The sequence below is a fragment of the Podarcis filfolensis genome (assembly GCF_964270895.1).
Source record: "Podarcis filfolensis genome assembly, chromosome: 8".
Classification (NCBI taxonomy): Eukaryota; Metazoa; Chordata; class Lepidosauria; order Squamata; family Lacertidae; genus Podarcis; species Podarcis filfolensis.
The window spans coordinates 89,177,238-89,193,919 of NC_139611.1; the positions used below are offsets into that span (position 1 = coordinate 89,177,238).

General features: G+C 48.4%; 1 protein-coding gene across 2 annotated transcripts in view; it reads left to right on the plus strand.

Annotated features, from left to right (window-relative positions):
* WDR62 (WD repeat domain 62) overlaps window positions 1-16,682 on the plus strand; it is a 30,761-nt gene that overhangs the window by 8,976 nt on the left and 5,103 nt on the right. The window contains exons 7-24 of one of the 2 annotated variants that reach the window (XM_083626786.1): window positions 728-910; window positions 1,007-1,167; window positions 2,875-3,049; window positions 3,327-3,464; window positions 3,727-3,902; window positions 4,159-4,250; window positions 4,489-4,614; window positions 5,069-5,136; window positions 6,109-6,230; window positions 8,614-8,689; window positions 8,932-9,043; window positions 9,590-9,653; window positions 9,884-10,006; window positions 10,123-10,259; window positions 13,269-13,321; window positions 14,869-15,072; window positions 15,948-16,090; window positions 16,363-16,499. In XM_083626786.1, coding sequence (XP_083482912.1) covers window positions 728-910; window positions 1,007-1,167; window positions 2,875-3,049; window positions 3,327-3,464; window positions 3,727-3,902; window positions 4,159-4,250; window positions 4,489-4,614; window positions 5,069-5,136; window positions 6,109-6,230; window positions 8,614-8,689; window positions 8,932-9,043; window positions 9,590-9,653; window positions 9,884-10,006; window positions 10,123-10,259; window positions 13,269-13,321; window positions 14,869-15,072; window positions 15,948-16,090; window positions 16,363-16,499 — 2,290 coding nt within the window. The remainder of the gene's footprint in view (window positions 1-727; window positions 911-1,006; window positions 1,168-2,874; window positions 3,050-3,326; window positions 3,465-3,726; window positions 3,903-4,158; window positions 4,251-4,488; window positions 4,615-5,068; window positions 5,137-6,108; window positions 6,231-8,613; window positions 8,690-8,931; window positions 9,044-9,589; window positions 9,654-9,883; window positions 10,007-10,122; window positions 10,260-13,268; window positions 13,322-14,868; window positions 15,073-15,947; window positions 16,091-16,362; window positions 16,500-16,682) is intronic. The other variant, XM_083626787.1, reaches the window with a different exon arrangement.

The window sequence follows — 16,682 nt, forward strand, 5'->3', positions numbered from 1 at the left end:
GGGAAGGTCCTTTCAAAGTAGCTGTCTGTATAGTACTTCCATAGCCCCTTCCATTGTTCATTCGTTTTTCCACTGTTTGTTGGAAACCCTTCTTCGGCAGTTAAATTACTTTGCAACTCTACGAACCGGTGCCATTTCCCCCAGAATTCTAAGCAAGCACCTTAGATTTTATATTTTAGCATCCTTTTGAACCCTCACTCTTACCACCAAGTCAACAAATGTGTCTCACTGGCTGTTTTGAGACTTTTAAAGAAGTAAATTAACCACTTTCATCAGGTTTGTGTTTGGTTGAAGAAATAAAACAAATTGAGACTCTGTTTCCTGTGCATGCAGAGAAGTTATATTTGCATTTTATGAAGCCCCAGAGAGAAAATTACAGTGGTACCTCAGTTTTCGAACTTAATCTGTTCCGGAAGTCCGTTCTTAAACCGAAACCATTCTTAAACCAAGGCGCGCTTTCCCTAAGGAGGCCTCTCGCCGCCGGTGCCCTTCCACCATTCGGCTTCCGTTCTTAGACCGAGCTAAAGTTCGCAAACCGGGACACTACTTCCAGTTTTGCAGAGTTCGTAAACCAAATAGTTTGTAAACCAAATAGTTCGTAAACAGGGCTGTTCTTAAACCGAGGTCCGTTAACATACCACTGTAGCTGATGTCCTTCTGCTGTTGTTTTCAGTGCAAGACATAGGCTAGCTTAAACCGTTGAGCTTGAGTTGGTGTGTCATTTCAGATTAAACAGACCGTTCCACTGGTTGGTCGCTCTGGTCTTCTCGGAGAGCTTCACAACAACATCTTCTGTGACGTGGCATGTGGGCAGGGCAAAATGTCAGGTAGCACGTTCTGCATTTCTTATTCTGGCCTCCTCTGCCAGTTTAACGAGAAGCGCGTGCTGGAGAAGTGGATTGATCTGAAGGTACAAATGCCGTTTTTGTTTCTGGGGCGGTGGGTGGCAGACGAGAATCCTCCTCCTTTGTGATCTCACTGCACACACCTCCTTCCCTTTTTCAAGGTGTCTCTGGCCAACTGCATCTGCGTTAGTGAAGAGTTTATTTTCTGCGGTTGTGCAAATGGAACCGTGCGCATCTTCCACACCCACAACTTGCATTATCTCTCGGACTTGCCTAAGCCGCACCACCTGGGCATCGACGTCGCTGGAGAAGAATTGCTGAGGTACAAAGCTATTGGGGCCCCGCAGGCATGGGAGCTGGGTTGGAAAATGTGCAGGCCTGTGCTTAGGCAGACGCCTGATGCTTTGATGCTGAAGAATGCGCCGGTAATGCTGGTGTTTTAACCCAGCAAGCTCACAGCTCTGCAAGTGCATTTGCTTAGGCCAGAGGTTTTCAACCCTTTTGTGTCCACGGCTCCCTTGACCAACTACGTTCTTTCTGCGGCCCCCCTGTGGGGAAATGCACTCCAAGTCTCAGGAGCTCAGTTATGTCACCCCTTGCCTGCAGAGCTGGCAGCCCCTCGCCCCTTTTCAAACACCCTCCCTTGTGGAGTGTTCCCTTAGCCTCCTCTCTCTCTCCTTGGGATCCTCAGGGCAGCCGCTGCCACTGCCCTTGTCTCTGAGAGCCAGTGTGGTGTAGTGGTTAAGAGCAGTAGTCTCGTAATCTGGGGAACCGGGTTCGAGTCTCCGCTCCTCCACCTGCAGCTGCTGGGTGACCTTGGGCCAGTCACACTTCTCTGAAGTCTCTCAGCCCCACTCCCCTCACAGGGTGTTTGTTGTGGGGGAGGAAGGGAAAGGAGAATGTTAGCCGCTTGGAGACTCCTTAAAGGGAGTGAAAGGCGGGATATCAAATCCAAACTCCTGTTGCTGTTGTTGTTGTTGTTGTTGTTGTTGTTGTTGTTGTTGTTGTTGTTGTTGTTCTTCTTCTTCTTCTTCTTCTTCTTCTTCTTCTTCTTCTTCTTCCTCTTCCTCTTCCTCTTCCTCTTCCTCTTCCTCTTCTGAGCTGTCCCCCCTGCCCCAAAGAGAGGTGCCTCCTCACGCCACCCCCTAGGGCCCTCGGAAGAGGGTGCCCCCAACCTAAGCGGCCAAACAGAGACTGGCCAAAGGTGAATGTGAGGCCATCTCACTCCCTTTGGGAGGTAGCAGGGCCAACAGTGGGTGCCGCTGGGCCTGCATGGCGGAAAGGCTCCCAGGCAGGCAGCAAGCACAAGAAAGGCCAATGGGGTGCTTGCTTGCCTGCCTGCCTGGCCTCCCACTTGTCAGACCATTCCCAACAGCAAGGGCTGGCGGACTGGCCGGCTGGGCTCCCTCACCCATTTGCTTCCTTACTCCGAGGCCACTTCAGCTCCTGGCCAGCCCCAGAGGCACCATTAGCCTGGGGAGCTTGTAGCCAGGGCCACGGCAACAAAGAGCTGTTCCAGCCTTTGGGAGGCAGAGATGGGAGAGGGCATTAGAGGGAAGGAAAGAGGGACTTGGGCCAGCGTTGCCTGTGGCACCCCTGACCGTCGTTCAAGGCACCCCTGGGCACCACGGCACACTGGTGGAACACCACTGGCTTAGGCTATTGATTCCCAACTGCATTGGAACATGTTGTCCTTGCACAGTTTTGGCAAAATGCTCCTGTCTGGTGACTATCAGCTTCTCTCATGTTTCTGGTGGCCGCGCATGGGAAGCAAACGAGAGGTGTGGCTGGGGGACATCACACATTAGCAGGCTGTTGCTGCCCCTGCCTCCACGTCAAGCTTAACTTTTCCCCATCGCCAGTGGCCCCTTCCTTTTGATTGTGTGTGTTCCCACTTCCCTTGCACTTAAGGTCTTTGCAGCCTATCTCAGCATCGGTGTGTAAAATGAAGCTCATCAGTTTGGTTCTTTTGGGTAACCAAGGAGGATGCTTTTCCCCCCCCCCTTCCCTCCCCTCTGATCTTTTCAAGAAGGCCAGGTGCCACCTACTCAGATACGATTGCCTTGGCCTTTGACCCCCGCCATCACTGGCTCTCCTGTGTTTACAAGGACCACAGTCTGTACATTTGGGATGTGAAGGACACCCGCCAAGTGGGGAAAGTGTGGTCCGACCTTTTCCATAGCTCCTTTGTGTGGAATGTTGAGGTGAGTGGATGCTGCTTCTTCTTTTCTAAAAAGGATGTGAAGGATTAAGAAAATAACGTTTATTCCTTTCATTTATTAGTGTGCCGCTCTTCATAAAAATCAGGAAGTAGCTTACACGATGAAAATGAAATAAAATGGGCCATTCCAATTTAGGGAAGTAATAATTAAAGCCCGTACATTATTAATGGTGTTCAACAAACTAGGTCCATCATACGGCTTGGATTTTGTGTCTTGATTCTTCTGTTTTTTCCCTTGGCTCTTTGTGGATGCATCTTAGGTTTATCCTGAGTTTGAAGACCACAGAGGATGTTTACCCCCAGGGTCCTTTCTAACATGCTCATCGGACAATACTATACGGTTTTGGAACTTGGAAAATGGCACCCATGTGGATTTTCAGAAGAACATCTACAGTAACGTAAGCATTATTGCTTATTAAGAGGCTGGTTCAGACTTGATATGATGCCAGATTAAACCTGAGTGATTTATACCAATGCGTAGGTTGTTCATTTCAATGTCTGGAAGGCATGCTAGTAACGAAAACTAATTGAGGTTTTGTTGGCTTAGTTCCCTTCTGGTTTGTTACAAATTATTTTCCTTTTGATGAGTCTTCTTTTTAACAGAATGGGTGTCTGTGTATAGAGAGATATATCTCTTAAAACATTCTTTCCTCTATGAAGAACTTGCTGAAGATTATATATGTGGAAAATAACATCCAGCACCTGCAGGATTTAACAAATTTGCCAGACCGAGGTGAAAATGCCAACTACCTGGATGTGAAATCTGGTGTCCGTGTGATGCAGGTCAGCCCTGATGGCCAGCACTTGGCCTCTGGGGACAGAGCGGGAAATTTGAGGTGGGTCTGTTTTATTCTGTATCGTCTGCCAGATTCTGTGTTTTCATATAATTGCGTGATGAGTTGTAGCTAAGGCCCTGTGTATGCCAGTCACAGGTGGTGGGTTTCTACATCTTTGATTCCTCAGCAACAGCGATAATTGTATTATTTATATGCAGGCCATCTAACGGGGCTGCAAGCTCCCAAGGACCACCAGCCTTGGCAGGGCTGTCTCCAAATACTTAAAAGTTATTAAAATGTGTGTGTTGTCTTACAGGATACATGAGCTAAAATATATGGATGAAGTCATTAAAGTGGAGGCTCACGATTCAGAAGTTCTCTGCTTACAATATTCTAAGCCAGAAACGGGTAAATTTCCAAATTTGAAAATGTGTGCAGTTAACATTTATATAGATACACACAAACTCGCTCCCATCGCTACAGGATTGGGACTATGGTGGCTGGGTGGTATTCAGCTCAGAGAAGACCCACTGGAATGAATGGACCTAACTTCAGCATGTCCTTTGCGGGTCTGCTTGTTCTTTTCCATTGCTTTAAGTCCCTTTGGAGGGGATGTGGAGTTGCCCATCTTTTCTGCCTCCTGCAGGGATGGCCCTGCTGGCCTCAGCGAGCCGAGACAGGCTGATTCATGTGCTCAACGTGGAGGAAAATTATAAACTAGAGCAGACGTTGGACGACCATTCCTCAGCCATAACAGCTGTAAGGTTTGCTGGTAAGTTGCCCAACAATCTGCTGCCGCTGATTGTATTTCAGGTGTGGAACCTCTATGTGCAGTTGCACAGATCGCTTCACTTCTCCCTGTGTTCTCGCACAACTCCAGTTTCAGTTGGCTGGCAGAGGAGAAGTTACCAGTGCAGTGTTTTCCTGGGGTTGATAATGTTTTATTGTAAGCCACCCTGGCTGTTGTCTTTGAAGAGTGGGGTGTACATCTAAATCAGTGGGTTTTTTGGCCATGCCCCACCTAAGCATCTCTAAAATCCTGATGCCTCTTCTCCCCCTGACATATAATTCTTATTATTAAAAAAGTGAACTCCTATTCACGTGAAGGAAGCCTATAAGGCCGTTAACTTGGTCTAAACAAGCTTGGAAACCACGGATCTAGATAAATACAAGGGGATTCTTCTACAGATTTCACTTGCCTACAGATTTCTTCTTCTCGCCCACAGGAAATGGAGAGATTCAAATGATCAGCTGTGGAGCCGACAAAAGCATCTATTTCCGCAGTGCACAAAAGGTGCTTACAATTCATTTACGGAATAAGCCACCAGGAGGTTTGGCGATAGCCACCAAATGCAGATGGCTTTCGAAAGAGGGTTGGATAAAACCACGAAGGAAAATAGCAGCAGGGAGGGCTCTTGCCTTTGCGGGGTTCCCAGAGGCATCCGGTTGGCCGCCATGGAAGCAGGATCCTGAGCCAGAGGAGGCACCTTTGGCCTCATCCAGAAGGGCTGCTCCCATCTGAACCTGAGCCGCTTGTTTTCCTTTTCCAAAGACCCACTGCCAAATAATGAAAGGGGGACCTCTCCCCTTTTGTATCCAGATGAAAGTTTATCGGATTCGTTCATTCTTACCGTATTTTTTGCTCTATAGGACGAACTTTTTCCCCTCCAAAAATGAAGGGGAAATGTGTGTGCATCCTATGGAGCAAATGCAGGCTCCTTGGCTTCAGTGATAGCAACGGGAAGCCTCCGAAGCGCAGAGGGAGCGCTCCCTCCGCGCTCCGGAGGTTTTGCGTCGCTTTCGCTGAAGCCTGGAGAGTGAGAGGCTTCGGTGCGCACCGACCCCTCTCGCTCTCCAGGCTTCAGGCTTCAGGCAGCTATCCGCAAGCCTTTGGAGTGTGCCCCCAGCCCCGCAATCTCCGGGAGCGGAGGCAAGGCTGCGCGCAACCTTGCCGCCGCTCCCGGACCTGTTCTGGGGGCTGGGGTCAGGGGAAGCTCGGGCTTCCCCCGTCCCAGCCCCACGGCTAAAAAGGAAGCCAAGACAGCAAGTGGGGTGGATCCTGCTGGCTGTCTTGGCTTCTTTGCTCTTTGGGGCTGGGGGGGGGGGATAATTTCCGCCCCTTTATTTCCCCCCCCCTAAAAACTAAGTGCGCCCTATGGAGCGAAAAATACGGTACGTGTGAGGCCACTACAGACCTGCTGCGCTGCTGCTGGGGTAAAATTCCTGCACCAGTTCAGATCTTAGTTGGGTCGTTTTCACTCCCCAGGTGTCGGACGGAATTAACTTCATCAGAACTCACCACGTTGCTGAGAAAACGACCTTGTACGACATGGATATTGACATAACACAGAAGTATGTTGCAGTGGCCTGTCAGGACAGAAATGTCAGGTAAACTGTTCCGCATTTTCCACCGCAGAATTTTCGGCATTCCACGCAGTCGAATGCTGGAAGGAAGTAAGCTGTTGCCTTCCGTATTCCTCCTCCTGACCGCCAGCCTCCCTCTTAACCTGGCTGCACTTTTGTTGTTCTGCCTTGTTGCATATGTCCATCCTGTCAACAGACTGTTAAGACTGTCGGTTTTTGAACCATGAAAGAATCAGGTCTGGCACGGTCGCTGCGTGTGCTAGTGGCCGTAAATCAACATAGTTGTGCGCCTTCCTTCAAAGCGCATAGGCGCTCTAGACCAGATACCAGAGAAGAAATAGATCATGGTAGCAATAAAGCTCAGACAAGTCATTACTCTTTACTTGTAGGTCATAAAATGTGTAAATGGTTCCTGCTATTAACAGGCTTTCACCGCAGCTGCAGGTGAAGGTACAATTAAAGTTCTGAGGCCTTGCTCTCTTCTGAGCTGCAAAATCTCTCTACATGTTGTCAGTTCAGGAGATAAACGCAGACTGGAAAAACGGTTCACTGTGTTCTGTAGGAAACCATGTATGTCCAGAAAACGGTACCCTCAGAAAGGGTCCTTGGATAGTCTAAACAATCAGCACTTAGCTGCTTCTTCAGTCTTTCTGTTTCTGGAAATGAGTGAAACACTCTCACTTACCCCAACATTGACTGCCTCAGATCTCCCCATTTTGATTAGGTGCTTTTCTTGGGATACAGTTGCCTGTAAGGGGAAGAATGGGGTGAGAGCGTGGCTCAGCTGACGGGGCCTGAGGCTCTTAATCCCAGGCTTGTGGGTTTGAGCCCCATGTTGGGCAAAAGACTCCTGCATTGCAGGGGCTGGACTAGATGACCCTTGTGGTCCCTCCGAACTCGACATTTCTACGATTCTAAATCATCTCACATCTTTTGACATTCTCTGTAACAGTCAGAGCTCTTTAGATATATCCTCCAACAAGAGGTGGAGTTGGGCCACTTTGGTTTGGCAGATCTTGATGTGGAGATGATGATGATGATGATGATGATGATGATGATGATTTTCTTAAAAAAAAACCAACCCAATCTAGCTGGGTTTCCCCGGCCACTCTGGGTGGCTTCCAACAGAAGATTAAAAATACATTAAAACATCAGACATTAAAAACTTCCCTAAAAAAGGCTGCCTTCAGATGTCTTCTAAATGTCATATTGTTGGCTGTTTATCTATATAGTTAAGTGCTCTGTTTGTGGAACTATTATCGCCAGAGTGTTTCTGATTTAAAGTATTATTTATTCAATTTATTAACTGCGTGCTCTGTAAAGAGGCTCTAAGCGACTTGCAAAACTTTAGCTGTTTTCAAGTTTTGCTTTTGAATATCCATATTCACCTAAATCCGAGAGGGAAATTCTATGGGAAGAGCCAGGATTAAACATCTCAAGAATCACCAAACACCAGTGGCAGCTCTTGAGTCATGGACAGCTGAATTATTAATCTTCATCCTTTTATCATATGAGGACTTTAATCCACGGGATATTCTTACTCTTCTAAACAAAATATGAGAATTTCTTAATTATTTTGGCACTTTTTCTGAGAGTGTGTCTGGGCTTTCCCCTCCTATTAAGCCTCGGCTGCTTTTATTGAGGGCTCTGCTGGTTCCGCAAAGGTCTGTAAACTGGACCTGTATGAGTTGTGGTGGCTGGAAGGAGCCTGAGAGAGGAAATAGATGAAGCTCTGGATTGGGGCCAATCACTGCAAGTACCACAGAGCAATTCCCTTACTGCTTGGCTAGAGCAGCAGATAGGAGCCAGACCAACCAGGGAATTCATCCTCATCGCTCATCCTCCAGCTCCAAGTCCCAGTTAGACGCCAAGAGGGCAGTGGCTGTTGGAGAAGTGCTAGCCAGGAAGAGTAGCTCATGCTTTGCATGCACAGGGCTCCGGGTTCAAATCCAGGGTACAGCCCCGCAATAGGAAAGGTGGTAAGTCCTCTCACCAGTCAGAAGCAGCACCCCATGGACTGGTAGTCTAGCTCTGTTTCATTTTGTGAAATGTTTGTTTCATTTTGATGAAATTGTTTCCCTGTGTATTTTAATTAGCTGACCTAATTAAATCCTTCAGATTAACTTTATGCTTGTAAACTGCCATTTTGGCCAGTTTACGGGCATCTGTGCACCCACAGTTGCAGCACAGTCATGTCTAGGAAGCCGACTCACGGACTGTGTGCGCTGAGAATGTTTTTAATTCCCAGAGAAAAGGACCAGTGTTTGCATAGTGAGCCTGTTACTCCACTGCTCTTTCAAAGGCTTTGAGCACAGGACACAAAGCCCAGTATCAAAGCGTAGCTCTTCAGTTGTGTCAAACCAACAAGCCTTTGCACACACCCAAATGTAACTTGACCTTCCTCCAGGGTATACAACACAGCCAGCGGGAAACAGAAGTGGTGCTACAAAGGCTCACAAGGCGATGACGGATCTCTTCTGAAGGTAACTGAGTTAATATGGGGAAAGTGCCTGTAGAAATAATCTTTCTCTTGCCCGCCCTTGGACCCAGGCCTCCTGGAATGTGGCCTAATATTCCTGTGGGCTGTTGCTTCCCACTAAACGGTGTAAGGAATGCCCAGCAGGCTTATTTTGTTGAACTGCGAATAAGTGGTTCGTTATTCAACCGACAACAATTAAAGTAAATCTGAAAGAGTGAAGCCTCTTTGTTTCCGATCCCTGTGCAGGTCCAGCTAGATCCTTCTGGAACATTCTTGGCCACCAGTTGCTCAGACAAGAGCATTTCCATTATCGACTTCCACTCTGGGGAGTGTGTTGCCAAAATGTTTGGACACTCAGGTTTGTTTTGCTGTGGTGCTGTTGCTGCTTTTTTTGGTTCGGTTATTTTGCAAGCGCATATCTAGTGCATAACAGACGCGGGTGGCGCTGTGGGTTAAACCACAGAGCCTAGGGCTTGCCAATCAGAAGGTCGGCGGTTCAAATCCCTGCAATGGGGTGAGCTCCCGTTGCTCGGTCCCTGCTCCTGCCCACCTAGCAGTTCGAAAGCACGAAGTGCAAGTAGATAAATAGGTACCGCTCCGGCGGGAAGGTAAACGGCATTTCCGTGCGCTGCTCTGGTTCACCAGAAGTGGCTCAGTCATGCTGGTCACATGACCTCCCTCGGCCAATAAAGTGAGATGAGCGCCGCAATCCCAGAGTCGGTCACGACTGGACCTAATGGTCAGGGGTCCCTTTACCTTTTCTCTAGTACATAGTACAGCCTACCCCAGCCTGGTGCCCTCTGCCTGTTTTGGATCCCATTAGCCCCAGACGCTACAGTCTGTTTCTTATCAATTGTCATGATAACTGATTCAACCAAACAACCAACGCATCTTTATCTTGCAGAAGTCGTTACAGGGATGAAATTCACCTTTGACTGCAAACATTTGATCACCGTCTCGGGAGACAGGTGGGCAACTTGAACTGCGAAAGATGCTTGCGTGGATTAGAAATTTTGTGGGCCTGAAAGTGGGATCATTTAGTGCGTTTGTTGCTCAATTAGCTTTAAGGGAAGAGGACGTCTGGACGGGGTTCCCAGATGTGTGTGGCCTTTTCAGATCTAGCCAGGAGAGAGCAAGAAACACACCAGGGATGTGGAAAGGTTCAGGCCACTGATTCGGCCCTCTTCCCTTTCTCCAGCTGCATCTTTATATGGCACCTGAGTCCTGAAATTACCACCTGCATGAAGCAGCATTTGATGGACCTGGATCAAGTCCAGCAGCAGAGGAAAGCCAGGGAGCCCGTGTGGCCTCATCAGGTCAGGTACTGGAACAGCTGCGGTCTTGGGACGACACTCTCTGCTCCCGATGGGGAGACCGGGGTGACTCTGTCGCTCTTGAGTCCTGAAAGGGATCCCTCTGACTCTTCCTTTCCTCCAGGAGGGAGCCCTACATTGCTCTGCCAAGCGAAAGGTCTCCCTGTGGGGCTGAGCGCCTGACTGACTATGACACGGAGGAGGAGAGGGAAGAGGACGACGCTGCTCTTCTGACGCCCCCCCAAGCTGTCATTGATACAGGTATGGAGGCACAAGGTACTGTATTTTTCGCTCCATAGGGTGCACCGGACCATAGGGCGCAGCTAGTTTTTAGGGGGGGGATTATCCCCCCACCCAGGTCCAGAAGCGGTGGCAAGATTGTGCGCAACCTCGCCGCCACTCCTGGAGCTTGCAGGGCTGGTGGTGGGGAAGCCCGAGCTTCCACCGACCCCAGCCCCCAGAACAGGCAGCCCGGTGAGTGCAGCGGGAGTTGGCGCAGCATTCGCCGGGCTTCAGGCTGCAGGCTGCTGTCCGCAAGCCTTCGGAGCACTCCGAAGGCTTGCAGATAGCTGCCTGAAGCCTGGAGAGCGAGAGGGGTTGGTGCGCACCGACCCCTCTCGCTCTCCAGGCTTCAGCAAAAGCCTGCATTCGCCCCATAGGACGCACACACATTTCCCCTTCATTTTTGGAGGGGAAAAGGTGCGTCCTATAGGGCGAAAAATACGGTACTTCCCAAGGCAGCTGGAAGGGAGTGTGCCCAGGGGATGCGTGTGATTTGGCGAGAAGTCACAGAAAGCCCATCAAACTTCAGGAGAGGCCCAGGTGGAGACCCTGGTGACTAGGATTTTGTAAAGGCCTTTTTGTCCTCTCTGCCTCCCCCGCCCCCTATAAAATTTCTGGTAATGTTTTGTTGGGATGCAAAGAACATAAGAAGAGCCTTGCTGGATCAGGCCCATCTGGTCCAGCATCCTGTTCTCACGGGTGCCAGCCAGATGCCCCAATGTGACATGCACAAGCAGGACCCTTAAACACAAGAGCGCTCTCTTTCAGTTTCCAGCCACTGGGATTCAGAAGCATTGCTGAGAATCTGTACAGTGGTACCTCTGGATGCGAACGGGATCCATTCCGGAGCCCCGCTCGCATCCTGAAGCGAACGCAACCCATGTCTGCAGGTCATGATTTGCCACTTTCGCACATGCGCGTGATGTAGTTTTGAGCGTCTGCGCATGCGCAGACAGCGAAACCCGGAAGTAATGTGCTCCGTTACTTCCGGGTCACCGCGGAGCGTAACATGAAAATGCTCAACCTGAAGCACATTTAACCCGAGGTATGACTGTACTCTGCTTTACTTTGAAAAGCAAAACCCCTCCTATTTTTTTTTTTTTAAATAATATTTATTAAAATTTTTCAAAAATACAAAAAATATCACTTTACGGGACTCCCCCCTTCCCCCACCCCTACCATATTCCCCTTTCATATTGTTGGCCAAACAAGTTCCCCATTCAAATTGAAACTTAATTTATTTTACCCTTAATAATAATAAAAAAAAAGAAAAAAAAACCCAGTGTTCTTTCCCCAAGACCCACCCCATGTCATTCCACAATTTCCATTTTTTAATAAAAGAAGCACCCCAGATAATAGAAACAGAAAAGGTAGAAAATAAAAAAAAAATATAATGAATAATAGACCAATTCAGCAAAAAATAACAAAGTTGGCAAGCCTTTGGAGTTTTAGTTCTCCCCCCCCTGTCTCCGGTTTAATTTCCCCCTGACCATCAACCCCTAGTGTCTGCCTGGAATTCTTAAGGCCATAAATCACAACTTTTCCCCAACTCCTTGCTGGCTTTTTCTTTTTAAAATTAAAAATAAATTTTTTGAAAATCAAAATTATTATTATTATCATTATTTTTCAAAACTTTAACTTCAGTCTTTAATAAAACTGTAATAGAACTCCCTCCATTGTTCTTTCCAGGTTGTAGTCTAATTTCCCTTTGTTCCGCTGCTAAAACGTTGTAATTCGAAAGTTTGGTAAGTCTGCAGGGATGGTTGTTATTCAGGGGCAAAACCTTACGTTCAGTCCCTTCCTTTCTTCAATAGAAAAATCTATTGTCTCCTTTAAAAAAACAAAAAAGAAAACACCCTGAAGACGAGATGTTATTTCCGTTTTGCAGCTTTCCCAGAAGATAACCAGTCCTGTAAAGTTCCATTGGTGTTTTTCCACTTTCCCAATCCTTGTAATGTCCCGAAGCTCCTCAAGGGGGATTGTTGTGACTTTGTTTCCTCTAATCCAAAAGTCAATTTGTTATCCATATTCGCCATTTTGTATCCAAATTTTAACAAGTTGTAGCAAATTGTATCAAATTTAACCAGCCAAGTTCTCATAATAAAATCCACTCCGCTTTTCGACTTTGACAGCTATTTTGACAGCTGTCAAAATCTCCGACTCCTTTCACCAGGCTCTCTCTTCAGTCGCCCCGGTTCCCAGGGGGGGGGGTTGCGTTTCCCTTCTCCAGTTCCTCCTCCAGCACAGTTCTTGTAGTTCCCCATCGTGAAATTTTGGATTTTTATCAGCAATGCAAGCCTTTTTGGGTCTTGGTTTCCCCGTCCTTGTTTTGGAAAGTTTACAATAGGGAGGGGATTGACTTCCTTTTTGGATCCCCCCCGCTCGTATCCAATTCGAAAAAAAAAAATTTTTTTTCCTCCTTTTGAACCCGGTTTCCAAATTTACTCACGGGTTGTTGTTGAAAAGTCCGAATTTTCAATGGAAGAAGTCAGCGCTCTCCGCCGGATGGCATGCGGCTTCGCTCAGCAGGGGAAGCAGAAAACTCAAGGCACCACGCTTCTCCCCGGCACCCGATCCGTAGCCTTTAAAAAGGCTCCTTCACGAGTCGGGAGGGCGCTAACGGTGCAAGCCGAGTCTCCATGTCCACGGCCTCCGTGGCCGTGGTTTCTAAGGGTCCCCGCATCGCCGGTGCGGTAGAACCCAGCCCCTGCCGAGCAGACTCCCTCCGGAGCTCGGAGGGAGTCCGCCATTCGGCGATGGCGCCAACCCGGAAGTCCAAAACCCCTCCTATTTCTACTTCCTTTGGTTTCTGAGAGTTGGTAGATAAAGTTTCCACGGGACCCAGTTCTGCTTTTCAGTGTTTTCTCGATTGCTCTGTGTTACCTGCAAAGGGGGGATTTCTTGTTCCTATATGTGCCTTGTATGAAGAGTTTTAACTCTGCTTCCACATTGCTCACCCCAATCTCCCTCCCCTGTTGCTCTCTCCAGCTCCTCCATGCGTCCTCACCAATGGTAAACTGCCCATGTGGGCAAAAAGGCTGGTATGTAATGCGCTCTTACAAAAAAGGTATTTTTTTTATATATGGATTTAATTCAGCCATTGCCAACCTTCTGCATATTTTGGACTACAACTCCCATCAGCCCTGGCTGACACAGCTGACTGGGGCTGATGGGAGTTGTAATCCAAAGCTGCTGGAGGGCACCAGGCTAACCATGGCTGGATTATGAGGCGTAGAACCCCAGTAACCAACGTTCTTCCTGTTGTAATTAATTTCCTATATCTTGCCCAGGCCATCTAACAACCAAGGTGCAGCATTAAAAAGAAACGTAAAATCACAGTACAAAGTACAGCAGACAAGTCGGCATTAGACAATACAAATGGTGTCACTCGTATTATGCTCCAAAGGTCTGTCAGTTGCCATCTGATAACAGGGAGGACCATCTGACCTCAGGAGGGAGGGACTTCCATAGCTGGGGTGCCACCACCGAGAAGGCCTTGTCTTGTGTGACGTGCACCAGCACCGAAATCAAGTCCCGTTCACTGAGTGTGCCAAAAACCTGGCTTCTCCTGCAGATCTCCAAACAAGTGTTGGCTGATACCGCAGAAAGTGCTCTTTTGGTCCTGAGCCCAGGGCATGGGAAATAATAATGAAATAGGTGTTGTTAGCAGGGTGGGTTTGTTCCACTCCTTGGGCCTTGGCTGAAGATCAGGGTGAAGGAGGATGTCAGGTTTGGATGACCCACAAAGCCAAACCTTGGCTTCGCTTTTGTGCCGTGCCAGCCTGAAAAAGCTCCCATCCCCTCTGTCCTCCGGAGCCGTGGTATGGCTTAGTGTGCCATCCAAATGGGGCCACTGCCAACGACTTAACCCATGGTTAAGAGACAAAGGGTTCTCTCTATCCATCCGGGTTAGCATGAACTGCAGTTATTTTTGCATGCTTAATCACAGGCAGCAGAAACTGCTGCTCCAAAAATGAAAGGAGCTCCAGTCCTTTGATAGCTAAGCAGTTGGGTGCGTTGTTGGTGCAAGTTTTGCTTGGATAGGATGAAAACAAGAACCACTCTTGCTGGGTCCTGCAGAGAGGCAAATGGTCCTCTTCAATGTGTTGATAATCAAATGGGGGGGGGGGGGCTTCTACTGTGATCTGTGGTCTCCAAATGTTCTGCAAAGCGAGGCAAGTGAAGTATTTGAACCAGGCAGAGGGCCTTCTCGGTGGTGGCGCCTGCCCTGTGGAACACCCTCCCATCAGATGTCAAGGAAATAAACAACTATCCGACTTTTAGAAGACATCTGAAGGCAGCCCTGTTCAGGGAAGTTTTTAAAGTTCAGTGTTTCATCATGTTTTTAATATTCTGTTGGGTGCCGCCCAGAGTGGCTAGGGAGGCCCGGCCAGATGGGCGGGGTAGAAAAGATAAATTATTATTATTAATTATTATTATTGTAGGTTAGGGGTGGGTTACAAAACACCAACTGCTAGCCATCAACCCATCCATGATTAGTTCTCTGACTTGGCGATTTTTATCCCAACCACATGAGTGGCATGAAGACACACACACACACACTTCCTCTCAACTTTCCTCTCTCTAGCTTGGAGAGGCAGATAATGCGGACACCGCCACCTTCAACTCCAGGGTGAGTTATCAGCCGCAAGGGCGATGGGCAGAACGTGCCGCCAAAGAGCCCATTAAGACCATGCTGGATGCAGACCTGAATTACTTCACCCCAATTAAAAACAGCAGCCTGCATGACAGCGAGCTGGAACCGCAGAATCTGAATCGGCTGCTCTCGGAGGTGAGAAAAGTTTACTTGGTACAAGGGGCTTAACTGAGATTGACTTTGCTGTCCACCTGCACCCCCACACCCTCCGTCTGAAAAACAGACCCCATGTCCTTTGAGTCCAGGGATAGAAGGCCAGGGACAAGCCTTGGAATGCTGTACTGTTTTTAACACTTGATTGGGAGCCGCCCAGAGTGGCTGGGAAAACTCATCCAGATGGGCGGGGTATGTATGTATGTATGTACGTACGAATGAATGAATTAATGATAAATAAATAAATAAATGTTATTACTATTATTATTATTATTAATTGGCACTAATTTTCAGGGATGGTACTTTTTCCTGGAGCATGCTATGTGTGTGCCTTTCCGTGTGGGTTGAGTTCCTCTCCTTTCACCAATGAGCCCCCATCCGCCTGGGAAGTAGAGAGAAATATTTCCCTTTGGATGTGCTTCCGTGGCTCTTGCTTATTCCGTGGCTCTTGCTTGTGCCAGGGGGCTTGTGGCTTTTTGCAGCAGAACCTGCATCTGCCCCCCAGCTTTTAACAGCGCACAAACCAACCAATCAAGGCAGGTACTCTTACAAAACCTGATTATTGGAGGGTGCGGCTGCCTTGGGTTTCCTCAAGGTGGCAAGCAGATTTTCCAGTTGGCCTTTGTGATTTTTTTTTAGTTTGATTGAACCTGGAGTCAATCCATCAATGAGAGCTTCCGTGCTCCTTTAAACCTATTTAAAGGAACCACTCTGAAAGCCCTTGGATATTCCGGCTCCAGAACATTTCTTACTTCCATCTTTTCTGCTGTCTGTCTCTGAATCCTCTTAAAACGTTGGAAGGGAGAGTCACAGGGACTAATTCCCTTTTCACAGGCTATTTTTGGTTTTCCCTCCAGGCCAAGGACTACCCCAGCAACATTACTGAAGATTTCCAGCAGTCAGATCTGTCCTCTGATGATGAGGCGAAAGAAGAGCTTGAAATCAGTGGGGACAGCCTGTGCCCCGAACAGACTGGCAGCAAGACCCCTGAGAGCGAAAGGTCAGTCCTCGCTTAGATGCTCAGGGCTGCAGAGCCTGGCCTGGGAGGAACTGCCCTTGAAGCCTGCAGGCTTACCGTCGAGTAAATGCACTTAGGGTAGAGCTGCAGGACTTACAGAGGGGGAGAGCCTGATGTGGTTTGGATTTGGCTGGAGACACACCCCGTTCTGCTACCCTCTGCCCTTGAAGTTTTGAAAGAAGCTTGAACTGATGAATGGACACTTTTCTCTCCACCCCCCAAGAATCACTGGCACTTTTTACCTTTCTTTAAAGGAGCTACATGAAGGAGCTGCTCCTTCAGCCGGCGTACCAGAAGGAAGCGGCAAATACCAAGGAGAAGCTGCCAGACAAAATCTACTCTGTGACTTCCTTAGATTCAGAGGTCTCTGCTTTCAGCCACCAGCAAGAAGGTAGCCTGAAAGACGATTCCTGCTCACACCTGGGGTATTTTTTTGGTGCTTGAGCTGCAGAAGGGCTCTCCCCTCTCAGCTGGCCATTGTGCCCCCACCCCTGCCCAATTAGTGCCAATTTCCAGGGCCCAATGAAGCAGGAAGGCCTGGCCCTTGAGCCCCCAAGGGCATGTGAGGGGGGAG